This window comes from Leptodactylus fuscus, chromosome 5, assembly GCF_031893055.1.
Source record: "Leptodactylus fuscus isolate aLepFus1 chromosome 5, aLepFus1.hap2, whole genome shotgun sequence".
Classification (NCBI taxonomy): Eukaryota; Metazoa; Chordata; class Amphibia; order Anura; family Leptodactylidae; genus Leptodactylus; species Leptodactylus fuscus.
In genome coordinates, this window is record NC_134269.1 from 194,161,046 (window position 1) to 194,174,449 (window position 13,404).

A 13,404-nucleotide genomic window follows, 5' to 3' on the forward strand; every position below is an offset into this window, starting at 1 on the left:
CCTTCGGCCAATCAGCGCTGGCTCTGCCGGAGGAGGCGGAGTCTAAGGTCGGACCTGAATGGAGACTGGTGTGGAGCGATCTTAGACTCCGCCTCCTCCAGCAGAGCCAGCGCTGATTGGTCGAGTTCCGTACTCTGGCCAATCAGCACTGGCCAATGCATTTCTATGGGGAAAAGTTAGCTTGCGAAAATTGCAAACTGACAGGGATTTCCATGAAATAAAGTGACTTTTATGCCCCCAGACATGCTTCCCCTGCTGTCCCAGTGTCATTCCAGGGTGTTGGTATCATTTCCTGGGGTGTCATAGTGGACTTGGTGACCCTCCAGACACGAATTTGGGTTTCCCCCTTAACGAGTTTATGTTCCCCATAGACTATAATGGGGTTCGAAACCCATTCGAACACTCGAACAGTGAGCGGCTGTTCGAATCGAATTTCGAACCTCGAACATTTTAGTGTTCGCTCATCTCTAGTAATAATAATCGTTTTCATGGAAACCATTCCTGCCCTCCAATATTTAGATTTTTGCAGTTAATTTGGCATTGCTAATGTCTATCTCATATTCTCTTCCGAATATCATTCACAGTGTCTATAGTAATGGGGATCCCCAGTGTGAAGAGAGAAGTTCATTCCTATCTGACGGACACCCTCAACTCATTGATATCTGAGCTGAACCAACAAGAGAAGGAAGACTGTGTCATTGTGGTCCTTATTGCCGAGGTATGAGGAGTGTGCTGAAATGGGGAGGGAGGGGGATTCTCCTTATCTAGGCCAGCGAATCAGTGGTGTAGATTTCAAGCATCATTTACACCAGTAGACTAACATAAGCGATCACAAATCTGGAGGGGCTGGTGGCTCTGCTCATGTCATGCTCCCAGGAAAGTGATAATGGGATGGAAAAACATCACTTTTCAACAATTTTTGTTGCACGCTTCAAAAATTCCATACCCAAAGTTCCCATCGCTTTTATGCCACAAAAGTGGTGAAGATGTTTAACAAATGTGACCCACTGTCCTATAGCTAATGTAGTGAAAGTGGCCACAACGCTCACTTTATTAACATACAGTATGGGTAACCTTAATTGAAGAAAACTCAGAGAAATCTAATGTTTTTATTTGAAAAAAAAAAATCTGGTACATAGAGCACTGTTTGCAAAGAGAGATGGCAGCTGCATTCTGAAGATAGCACAAAATGAGTTTTCTGGCCCCTAATTTATATTTCATGCTAATGGCCTATCAGTATCTGATCTGTGGGGGTCCGACACCTAGACCCTGTACAGATCAGTTGTCTTGATAGTCCCCAGGCATTGGAAACGCCTTCAGTGGACGAGGAGCACATGCCCTTCTCTCCTATTCAAGTAATAGGATTGGTTTTGGGAAACTGCAGCTCCACTCCTGTTCCTTAAATAGGAGCACATGCTCCCTGTTCACTGAAGTAGATTCCGGCGTCCCAGAAGCTGCTGATACAGCTGATCAGTGTGGGGTCCATAGATCAGTTATTGATGACCTATTGTGCGTATAGATCATTAGTATAACATATGCATTATGGGTTTTCTGTGAGTAGACTGTCCATATTTTTTTTGTCCATATATTTTTTTTTAATATTGGTGATCAATATCTGTTCGGTAGGGGTCTGACTCTTAGCGTTCCTTTGATCAGTTGTTTTAGGTGGCCATTGTGCCTACCTGCATGCATTCTGAAACTGCAGCTTCATCACATCGACCCTTGTTGCGTTACACTGTACACAGTGGCGTAACTACCATGGTAGCAGTGGTAGCAGCTGCCACAGGGCCTGACACCTTAGGGGGCCCGGGCCCCCTCACTAGTTAATATGCCAAAAAAAAGAAATAAAAAATAAATCTTACTTTTTGAGGCCTGAGGCCACCTAAGGTGTCAGGTTTCTGGCGTGGGGAAGCCTCAGCATATGTCCTGACAATGGGTGAGGGGCGGACACATTGTGCAGGAAGAAGATGAAGATTTAATTTTATGGAGTGAGCAGAGCAGCAGTGCTGAGGACTTCTGGAGAGTGAGTGGAGACTGCTGAAGCTATGCTGATGCATGCAGGGAAGGCTGTCTTGGAGGGTGGGGGGGGGGTGGAGAGACCATGTTAAAAGTTCGCCACGGGGCCCTTCCAATCCTAGTTACACCACTGGCTGTACAGATGCTACTAAGCAGACTGGGGGCAGATTGTACACACTAATAGAAGCAATAAGCAGGAATCTTTGCCACAACCCCTTTAACAGCTGATCAGTGGGGATGCCAATTGGTAGAGGCCCCACTTCTCAGGAGACCACCAGGTACAGGTGACTATCTGTGCTTGTGTCCTGACCGTAGTTTCCAGCACATCTGACAATAATGTAACTGTGTTCAGTAGAAATCTCATCCATCACTCGGGTCATTGCGGGCCACTTACTTTTCCATTTGCTTAATTGTGGTGTGCTCATCCAAGCCTGTCTGTACAAAGCTATTTGTATCTATTATATGGGGAATATATTAGAAGTCTTTATACACAGAACTTCACAGAGAGGTTCAATAGCTTCTTATGTGTCTATTGCCTCGGCTGATGACTATAGGAGAGGGGAAACGCAGAGAACGTAGGTGGTAAAACTGTTGTCGCCATAGAAGTATTGTTAAATCAAGAGTGCTCAGAAGAGGATCAGTATTATTAGTCATATGAAAGGAAACATATCGGAATTAAAGGATTTCAGCAGTAGTTGTAATATTTTTTTTTTCGGCTACAGAAAATAGTAAGTATTTATTCTTTAGTAAATTTAGTTTTAAAGAAGTTCTGTCACCAGGTCTGAAAAGCCCACTGACTTATCTCATCTGATCGACACTGTCACCCTTAGCATTTCCAGGTTTTGTTTATCCAAATCTGTTCAGCCATTCCAGAGATATACCGTATATACTCGCGTATAAGCCAAATTTTTCAGCACCGATTTTGTGCTGAAAAAGCCCCCCTCGGCTTATACTTGAATCAGCAAAAAAAAAAAATAATAATAATAATATTTTTTTTTATTTTTTTTGGGGGGGGAGGGGGTCTATGACCAGCCGCAATATCAATGTATAGAATCTCCCATAAAATAGTGTGTGTGTGTGGGGGGGCTTTAAAAAAAATTAAGAGTTCTAAATCACTCCTTTCCCTAGAATAGACACAAAAGTAGAAAATGACTGTGAAACACAAACACATTAGGTATCCCTGTGTCTGACAGTGCCCGGTCTACTGAATATAGGGTATCTGCAGTGCTCCTGTTCCTTCGGGAAGGGGTTAATAGGAGCACTGCAGATACCCTATATTCAGCCAGGCTGAATTCCAAGTGGAGGAAGAAAAAACAGTCCTCAAGCTCAGGGAAGGGCAGACAGACAACCAAAACACCCCCTCCCCTTCCCCAGCACTCAGCAACTACTGCACCCAAAAACTCTGACCATTTTAATTTTTGAAATGTTCCAGTAGCTGCTGCATTTCCCCCCCTCGGCTTATACTCGAGTCAATAAGTTTTCCAAGTTTTTTTGTGGTAAAATTAGGGGCCTCGGCTTATATTCGGGTCGGCTTATACTCGAGTATATACGGTAAGTCTTTTTGGTGGTGATGCAAATTAGCTTGTACTAGCCAAATGGGCAGTACCACTGCATAACAACCAGTAAACAGAGACCCCACACCGGATAAACCACTGAGTTACCTCTCACTTGGCTAGTAGACACTCATTTGCATTTACACTAAAAGGGCTTATAGCTGTAGAATGGGTGAATGGATTTGGAAAACCATCAAGATGCAAATCTGTCAGCTCAGTACACTGGCCCATATAGGGGCAGTCTATTATAGCTTCAGGCCTGTACTCCTCATAACCAAACAGCAAAAAATGAAATAATACTCTGCTCATGTAGCTGAAGTCCGGCTACAGAGCGCTATCTCCATCTCTTTTGGAATTGGGGTTGACAGACTGTTGTATATAAGTGAATACTCAGTAACCTCTAGTTACCCTCCGGTGTATTCTTAAAGTATTGCTAGTGGCAAAAAGGATTAACATTTTGCACAATTTGCCTACCATTAATGCTGACCTATAGCTATATTATGGTACCCTTATATAGGGCAGCATATTAAGTAGATAAATCAGCTTTAGAGAGTCACCAAGTACAAAATACTAAATGCCGTACATCATTTGATTCTCGCTGTGCTCCTGAACAAGTTTGTGTCTTTCTTTTTAAAATCTGTCCATCCAGTCAAAAGTTACATCTTCTGGAAGGTTATCTGTGAATCAGCTCTGATTCTCCAAGTGGGCGGGAACATTTTATTTTCTCAAAGAAAAACAATTGTGACCGTCCACTTGGAGAATCAGAACTCCACCAACTCTAGTTCTTTACATCCTTCCCCCACCATTCCTGAGCAACACATGCTGTTAGTTTTTATGTCTGATATGCCAGTCGGTCTATGTACTGGGAAATGGATGGTTTCTGGCAGGAACAAGCAATGATGTGTATTTCAGAGATCTCTGATTGGACAGTGTTGAAGAACGGAGTCTAGCCCCCTTGCCTGCTACTCCTTGAGACCACCCACTTGACAGTACAGAGCCTAATTAGCATATCATGCTCCAAAACTACCTGCACTGACTTCTCGGGAACAATGGGGGCTAGAGAGAAAATTCCAACTGTGTCTGAATCAGTGGATTTTTTGCAACTCATTTTTTTACTAACTGGATTGTATCCTTAGAACTTGAGCCCAAACTCTGGTAGTACTGTAAGGTATTTCAATTGAAAGTTGTAATTCTTGGATATGTGCCCACTGTGGCGCCCCTTTCTGTTAGATCCTTTCATCTTGCCACTTTATTCTCTCAGAATGTAGCCAGGCTTGACATACTGAAGCTAATGACTTTTTCTTATACCTAGTGGAACCTGTTAGTTGTATTTTCATATTCTGTTTTTTGTTCTTGGCCTCGATATTCTTCTGCAGGGTCGGGATCTTGAAGTACATGTATAATTTCTCTCTTTCCGTAATATATGCACATGGTAAAGCAGCCACACTCTGATTAGGATTGATCTTTGGGGACCAGCAGGAGTTAGTAGGGCATAGCACTGTACTACTTTGTTGGGATTGAAGATTTCTTAGTTGACATCATACCTTGGGCTCATGTGGGTTGCAAACTCGCAAACAAAAAGTTGAGAAAATACTTATGCATGTGAGGTTTCCAAAAACGACTCCCGGTCTTATGAAAAAGAAAAATTCTATTATGGTCCATTAAGTCATCTTAGTAGGAAGTCCCAGCACCTTGTAAAACCACCGAGCAGTTGAGTTACTTCCTATTTAAATGGATTTTCTAGCCCCAAATTGATTTTTCCACAGAACAGTATGTCATCTGTGGGCTCTGACACTTGGAGCCGGAATAGATCACTGAACAAGTAGCTTCCAGTTGTCAGAAGCGGTCAGTGACCTGGGAGCACATGCAGCACATGAGTAGCACCACAGTGATGCCTTACACTGCCTAGTGGTAGTTTGGGGGAATTGAAGCTCTGCTCTTATTTAAGTAAGGTTAGGTTCACATCTGCATTAGAAGATGCCTCTGCAAATTCCGCTTAAAATTGGTGGAGAGAAAAGTCCACAGGCAAAAAAGTTAAAGATCCAACTTCCCAGGTCTTGTAAATAAAACTTCGCTTTTATTCCATCTTGTGTCCGAGCAACGAGAACGCTATTGTTTGTTGGAAGGTCATTAAACCAGCTAAGACTAAAAGGACACGTTCCTCAAAACGCGTCAGCTGATCTACTTCCTCCCGTACTTAAGAGATGATACCCTTCATTTTATTGTTTTAATGGAATTGTTATTGTTCGGAAACAAGATGGAATAAATGCGAAGTTTTATTTACAAGACCTGGGATTCTGGATCTTTAACTTCTTTTGCCTGTGGATTGTTTGCCCTGACCGGAGGAGTTGACCCGTTGCATCCATTGCATTGTCTCCACAAGAGAGACGTATAACTATTGAAGATTGATAACATCCAAACGTGAGTGGGCTGTATACAGTCATTTATATTTTGTTTTCCGAGAGAAAAGACTGGTAGTTTCAGTATAAACCTGGCGGAAACCCGGCAGTCCCCATTTATAGGGGACAGGGCCCCAAAGCAGACCCGAACACTAATGTGAACCTATCGTAAGAGGAGCACTGCAGCAGCTTGGTCTACTACATAGTGGTGGTCTTGGTGTATTGTAGCACCGTTCCTATTTCTAGGAGTAGTGGCGCATTCACTCCCCATTGCTAACAGCATCTGGCACCTGAAGCTGCTTGGACTGATCTGTATGGGATGTGGTAGATCATCAGTAAGAAAAATCAATTTGAAATCATTGTAAGCCCTCACAGGCAGGGCCCTCTACCCCATTGTGCCAGTCGGTCATTGTTAGTATTATATCTACCTGTATACTCTGTGTATTGTATGTAACCCCCAAATGTAAAGCACCATGGAATTAATGGTGCTATATAAATAAACTATAATAATAATAATAAAAATCCTCTTTAACATCTAAATTACAAGTTTTAGGTAATCTGTGGTAAATTATATAACGCACACTCTGGAAAGGGTTGGAATTATTTGGTGACTAGGAAGGTAACTTTTGCCAGTCTACACGATTTTCTGCATGTTCCTAAAACAGTCTTGTTAAAATTCTGCATAAAGCACAGAGGTTAATTCCCTGCTGACCTGTTCCATTTCTGGCTGAGGACTGGGACTTTGCCAAGGTCTTTTAATCCTTTATTAGGCGCCATGCCACTGATTCCAGCACACTTGTTTTGGGGAATTGCATTGCAGTTAGTTTTGGTGTTTTATATTGTAACTAGACTCTCTAATGTAGGAGCAGATAAGGTGTGATTCTGTACTCTGACACTGGCTGCCTCTGATGGGAGCTCTGAATCACAGGCCCCTTTCCTGCTCCTGCCTGACACTGCCCACTTGATACTAGACTCCCAAAGTAGCATATCCTGTACCAAAACTAACTGCATTGTTTTCTCAGCAATGGTGGGGTTATAGAAAAAAGTCCAAATGTGCCAGAGTCAGTGTAGTGGAACCTCTTAACAGAAGCTAAGAAGTGGAGGTGGCAAAGGGTCCCCAGTGTAGATTCTACTACAGACAATAGTAGGTGATGTTGGGTTGGTGGGAAAGTTGGGGGGGAGAGGTTCCTGCTGCAACCAGTTGTCTTAGACCTAGACACAGGATCGTAAAGAGAAGGATGGGGAAATTGCTTATCTCCTGTACTACACAAAGATTTTTTTGTGTAAAAAAAAAATATATATATATATATATATATATATATATATATATATATATGTGTGTGTGTGTATATGTATGTGTATATATATATATATATATATATATATATATATATATATATATATATATAATATACATTTCCTAAGTTTATATATAATATGAGACGAAATAGGATCCACGGAAAGGTGCCAGGTTAAATTTGTTGTACCTTTCCTATGTTTGGTGTTCCTGTACTATAGACTACTCATTTTTCCTTAACTTTCTCCCTGCGTCTTTCAGCAGATAACCAATTATGAATTGTGAGATAAGAGATCAGGGAAGGCGAGCGCCCAGGAATTAATCAGCCTCAGACTCCTGTTACAGACCGATGGAATAGTCTTTTTTTTCCCTTTATTTACGGTTGGTCTCTCTCCCGCCATCCTCGCCCGCCTGTGCCTTGCTATGTGGTAATTGCATTAACACTGCAGTCACAGAGTCCCGAAAAAATGCCTCTGTAGCAGAAAACATCATGTCAGCTCTAGCCCAGTGTCACAGTAATGTGAGGAAAGTGTTACTGCAGCCAGGAGAGATACACGGAGTCTTTTTGCTGACAAATCATCCAGTGATTTCCCCAAGTAGAAGAAAACTGGATCCTCGTATGTTCAGGGTTCCATTATTTTCTCCTATGTGTAACAATTACGTCTGCTATGTAGCTATAGCCAAAATGTTTGGTCCACTTGCTCTCATCAGGGCGGTCCTAAGAACTTCTTCTACCTGTTCTCACCAGGGAAGTCTTAAGGACTTCTTCCACTTGGTCCCCCCCTTGAGGGGTCCTTAAGAGCTCTTCCACTTGCTCCCACCAGGGAATTCCTAAGGACTCCCTCCACTTGCCCCCCCCCAGGGGTGTAAAGGACGTCTTCCACTTGTGACATATGTTCACATGCAGTCTGTGGATTTCTATGCTTCCAAGCCTTGAATGCAGATGTATTACGGTTGGAAAACCGCGAGGCAGGATAGTCAGTCAATTTTAAACTTGTGGGGGTACAACTCATGGCACCCAAGTTTTTTTGTTTTTAGTAGGGGCTGTGGTCTCTTTTATTGTCTTGCCCCGGGTCCCAGACATCATTTGCTCAGAATATCATACTTTTTGTTTTGGCTGTTCTGTATATCGCGGCATTGTCCCATTCATGTGAATGCTTTTCATAGAAAATTCACATTTAAAGAGTTTCAAAAATTATTATTTTTTATTTATTTTTAAGTAAAAGCAGTTTGTTGAGAAATATAAAGAGAAATCACTTTGTTATATAAATCTTTTCTATTGTGCTCCATTTGCTAGGTAGGCAGCAATGTAAACAACGGGCGATTTCATTCTGATTGCCATGACTACGTTTGCGGTTGTATGCAGATCTCTATTATAAATTGGTTTTCTTTCGTGCTTATTTTCACATTTAGCAAATGTCTGCATTCTTATTAAACCTAAAACATGTCATTTAGGAGCTGGAAGGGATGTGCTAGAGATTTGTTGAGCGCCATAAAGGAATTTTTAAGTTTTTAGGGGATGTCATCTGGGATTTGCAAAAAGATTCATTAGTAAGAGGCCCCGAATATTCTGTATTAGCTCTCATTTGGGCAAAACCTTCTAAATGAAACAAGATGCAATGTGCTCTTCAGTATATGGATCTTCAAACTATCCGGGATGCCCCTGCGTTGGAGCAAGGAGGTAGGCGCTGGACAGGCGTGGCAGTATTTAACCTCCTTTTGTGACTTCTGGGTGCATACCCCTTCACTCAAATTCTTATCAGGATGGCGGCCCACAGTATTGACCAGCATGTCTTTATGGTGCAAACCTATTGGGTTACCAGTTCGTGTAAGTGATGTCAGATGGTATTTGTCCCATACCCTCAAAGAGTGGTGGTATAGTATGGAAACTGGAAAAGAAGGGAACATTGATCCCTTCTAATGGTGGAGGTCTTCAAAACTGTTGCAGGATACAATTGATGACTTTCTATCCTTGTATGGAGCAGTCACCTATGAACCTCTGAGATGGCTAGCACTGGGAGATCTTATTCAACATGTCAAAGAGCTACACGAAAGGCAAAATTGCGCATGTATCGTGTCACCGACTTCCAGGAGCTCAAAACTTGTCTAAAGCGCCATATACTGAAGAGCACATTGCAAATTGTTATAACTATATTGCTTTGTCCTAGCGAGAGTTATTGCAGGATATTCCGGACCTCATTCCAGTGACTATCTCAGTTTATTCTACAAATTTTCTGCTACTGAATCACAAGCTGAAAATCTTCAACTACTACAGAAGCAGCAAAGAAACATCTTAGGGCTAGTGTACACGGGGTTCTGCGTGTACACTAGGTAGCCACAGTGCACTGGCATCCAGTCATGGCTTTCCACTCCGGATTAGGTCCAAATAAATGGGCCTAGTCAGGAGAGTGATGTCACGAGGCAGACGTCTGCAACCGCGGAATCCTCCTGAGGAAAGGGAGCTTGCTTCTTTTTTCCATGAGCAGGAACAAATCACTCGCAGAAAAAGAAAATGACCAGCTCCCATTGATTTCAATGGGAGGCGTATTTTTGAGAAGGATTTTGACGCGGATTCCACATCAACATCCTGACCATTTTGCCCCGTGTGAACTAGCCCTTACAGGTCTCCAAAAACTGCTGTATTAAAACATTGTTAAAGGGGTTTTCCAGGCTAAATAATCGATGACTTATACTCAGGATAGGAAATCAACAGGGGCGTAACGACCAGGGTAGAAGCGGTAGCGGCTGCCACAAGGCCCGGAACATTAGGGGGCCCGGCAACACTCGTTACCGCTGCTGATTATTATTTTTATTTTTTTTTAAATACGCAGTTATATGCTGGAGTATAGTGCATGCAGGACTTTGGGATGAGGGGGTGGGTTGGGCCATGTCAAATGTTCACCTTGGGGCCCTGCCATTCCTAGCTACGGTACTAGGCATCAGTTAGAGATTGGAAGGGGTTTGATACCCGGGCTCCAGTGCTGCAGCTTCGAAAGTACTTGCCAAGCACAGGGTTGTACATTTGTTTATTGGCTGGGCTTCGTATTGCTATTCAGTCCATTCACTAGGATGGGACTGACCTGCATTCAGCCTATGTGACCAATGAATGTGATGTCACATGGCCTGTGAAGTGGAAGTGGCATTCAGGCAGGACTGCTGATGCTATAAACAGCTAATCTGTGTAGGTCCGGGTGTCAGACCCCCACGGATCTTCAGCTCATGACTTCTCTAAGGATAGCTCATCAATTAATGGCAGAGATCAGGCTTTTTGTTGTATGTCTTTCTTGCTATCATGATACGTTCAGCCATTTATCTTGATCATGATCTTTTGTAGAACTTTGAAGGCAGTTTGTCCTAAAAAGCTTGTTGTTGTCGGGCTCTGTTCTGTTTTTTAATGACAGTCTAGTTTATACAGTTGGATGGGGTTTGCAGCACTCTGTTAGGCTGAGGGTAATACCTCCTGTGCTTGAAGTGCTTATCCACAGACGCAGGACTTCTAAGGTAGTGCGCTACTTCAAAATATCGTTTTTCGGAAACCAGCGCCAACGCGACATAAGTGCCTCTTTATGATTAATGGCAGCGTTGCTGTGTTTTCTCTTTGTAAATATAGCTGTGCAAACACATCATAAGGCTGAAGTATTTTGGGCATTCCCCTATCAGTACAGCAGTAAATTCTCCTCAGCTTCTGAGACATTGCTTCAGCTCAAGTTGGAACAAGAAGCATTTTTTCTGTCTTGAGCAATATGTGTCAAGCTTTTTGTTGGCACTTTTATATTTATTTCCACTTTTTTCCCCTCTCTTCAGTAGAATATTGTTCTCAAGCTCCTGGCAGACGCTGGGCATGATTGATACGTATCTGTGAATTTAAGACACACTGTTTGCCAGAGATCAAAAAAATAAATCGAATTTCAGAAGCCAATTTATCTACAGCGGTGACAGAGACCCATTTACTACACAGCAGTGAAATGTATCCACTTCTAATATTCATTGCATTAATCGCTGCTTAAAGATTGAAGGCTTTGCTTAAATAAAGGTGCGTGCGGATATCGCGGGGATGACTGGATCTAGCGACGCCACTGTAGGCGAGAAGACTTGCCCGTTTACCAGCTTGTTCTCAAAATGCGTTAGTGATGATGACAATGATCGGCTCCAGGCCGGAGGGGAGATCAGCTGAATGGGGCCATATGCATGCATAGCATGGAGCTGGAAACTGTTGGCTGTAGTCCCTGTACAGTGCCCGGACATCGCTACTTCATTGATTTCAATGGACGCTGAGCCCGGCTACCATACAGGGCATGGAACCAGCTGCTCCATGCTGTGTATAATACAGCCATCTGAAACCGCTCTGCACAGCTTACCCTTGTTGGTGTCGCCTGTCAGCCCACACTTATATATTTAGATATAATAAGATATCCTCAGGGTACGCCATAAATAAATATTCTTGGCCCAGCTCTTAAGTAAGGTACAAAGAAGTACTAGATGGCGTGAACATTTTGGGAAACATTTTTGGAATTAAATAGGTTGTCCATCCTCATGAAATTTTTAACAAATGTTTGCAATGGTTTAAAGGCCAAATGTAATATCTATTTTCTATTTATATTCTTGATATTATTTATTACGAAAGATAAAATAAAAGCTCTCTTGCGCTGCTGGCCGCCCGCCGCGCTTCTGCCAAAATTGCAGAAAAACACCTTGGGGACGATTTGCATGCAGTCAGTTTAAAAACCTATTCATTTCAATGGGGTTTTAAAGCAATCCGCAGGTATCTGTATGCAGCCTCTCTGGCGTGGAACCGCTTTTTTGGCTGGACACAAAGTGTTGCATGTCCGACTTTGTGTCCATGCCAAAAAAGTGATTTCACAGCGGACAGGCTGCATACGAACACCTGCGGATTGCTTTAAAAACCCATTGAAATGACCATATGCAAGTCGTCCCCAAGGTGTTTTTCTGCAATTTCAGTGGAATCAAAGCAGGCGGACAGAAGCGCAAGTGTGAACGCCCCTCAAATGTTTCTTTCAAAAAGTACAGCTGAATACTGGGGTCCTCATCAGCAGAAATCTCTAATCAACTTACCGTTGTGGACCTTGATAATATTAATATTTCCCAAACCAGAGACCCATATATTAGAGACCTCTTTCCATTTAAGGTCCCTGAACACTGACGCTAGGTTCACACCTGCGTTCTTCTTTCTGTTCTGTGCTTTCCGTCTTCTGCATGCCAGAAGACGGAAACCACAGACCGGGTCCGACCGTGCGCGGCGGTGAGCGTTGTATGCTCTCCGCCGCGAAACTGGATTTTTTTTATCCGGACACAGAGTACTGTATGTCCGACTCTGTGTCCGGATTATAAAACCCGGTTTCGCGGCGGAGAGCATAAAACGCTCACGGCCGGACATCTCTCTCACCCTTTCAAATGAATGGGTGAGAGAGACTCCTGCAGGTTTCCGTCTCCTTCCTCTGTTTTAGGCAGGAAACGGAAACCTGCATAACGGAGTTCACAACCCTGATGTGAACGAGCCCTGAATAGATTTTCAAATTCAACCGAAGCAAAAATAAATAAATAAAAAAGGGTCCCTTTGAGATGACAATATTTATTAGGAACATCAAAAACTGAGCAGCACCAGTTCAGGTATAGATGTCAAATACAATGGTCAAACAGTCCAATATCACATCAGCCACCAAGTATTTAAAGGGAAAAAGTTTGCCAGTATCTCCATTGTAATTCTTACGCTTGGTTCACACTAGCGCTGGGCTCTCCATAATTTGGGCCCATCAGAGAGTCGGACTGCTACAACACAACGGTTACACATGGACACCTATGGATCTCATTGACTATCATGGGTCTTCCAATTCCATACTGAAAGTGGTGGCGAAAAAAGTCCTCCGTGCAGGACTTTTTAGACCGCCAATTTTCAGTGTTTTCTACGACTGAGCCTCCAACACACGTGAACCTGGCCTTATATTGACGTTGATACTTATTGTACCCCATATCTACCCGCCCTGGTGTCAAGCGCTCATACCCTCCAATATAGTTCTTATATTGACATTGATACATATTACTCCTTATATCCACAAACCCAGGTGTCAAGCACTTACAGCCATATATATATATATATACTACACCATGTATCTAGTTGATA

General features: G+C 42.8%; 1 protein-coding gene across 1 annotated transcript in view; it reads left to right on the plus strand.

The window, feature by feature from the left end:
- The window catches only part of MGAT4B (alpha-1,3-mannosyl-glycoprotein 4-beta-N-acetylglucosaminyltransferase B), a 300,397-nt gene that overhangs the window by 160,349 nt on the left and 126,644 nt on the right, over positions 1–13,404 (plus strand). Inside the window, exon 4 of the mRNA XM_075274976.1 lies at positions 585–718. Coding sequence (XP_075131077.1) covers positions 585–718 — 134 coding nt within the window. The remainder of the gene's footprint in view (positions 1–584; positions 719–13,404) is intronic.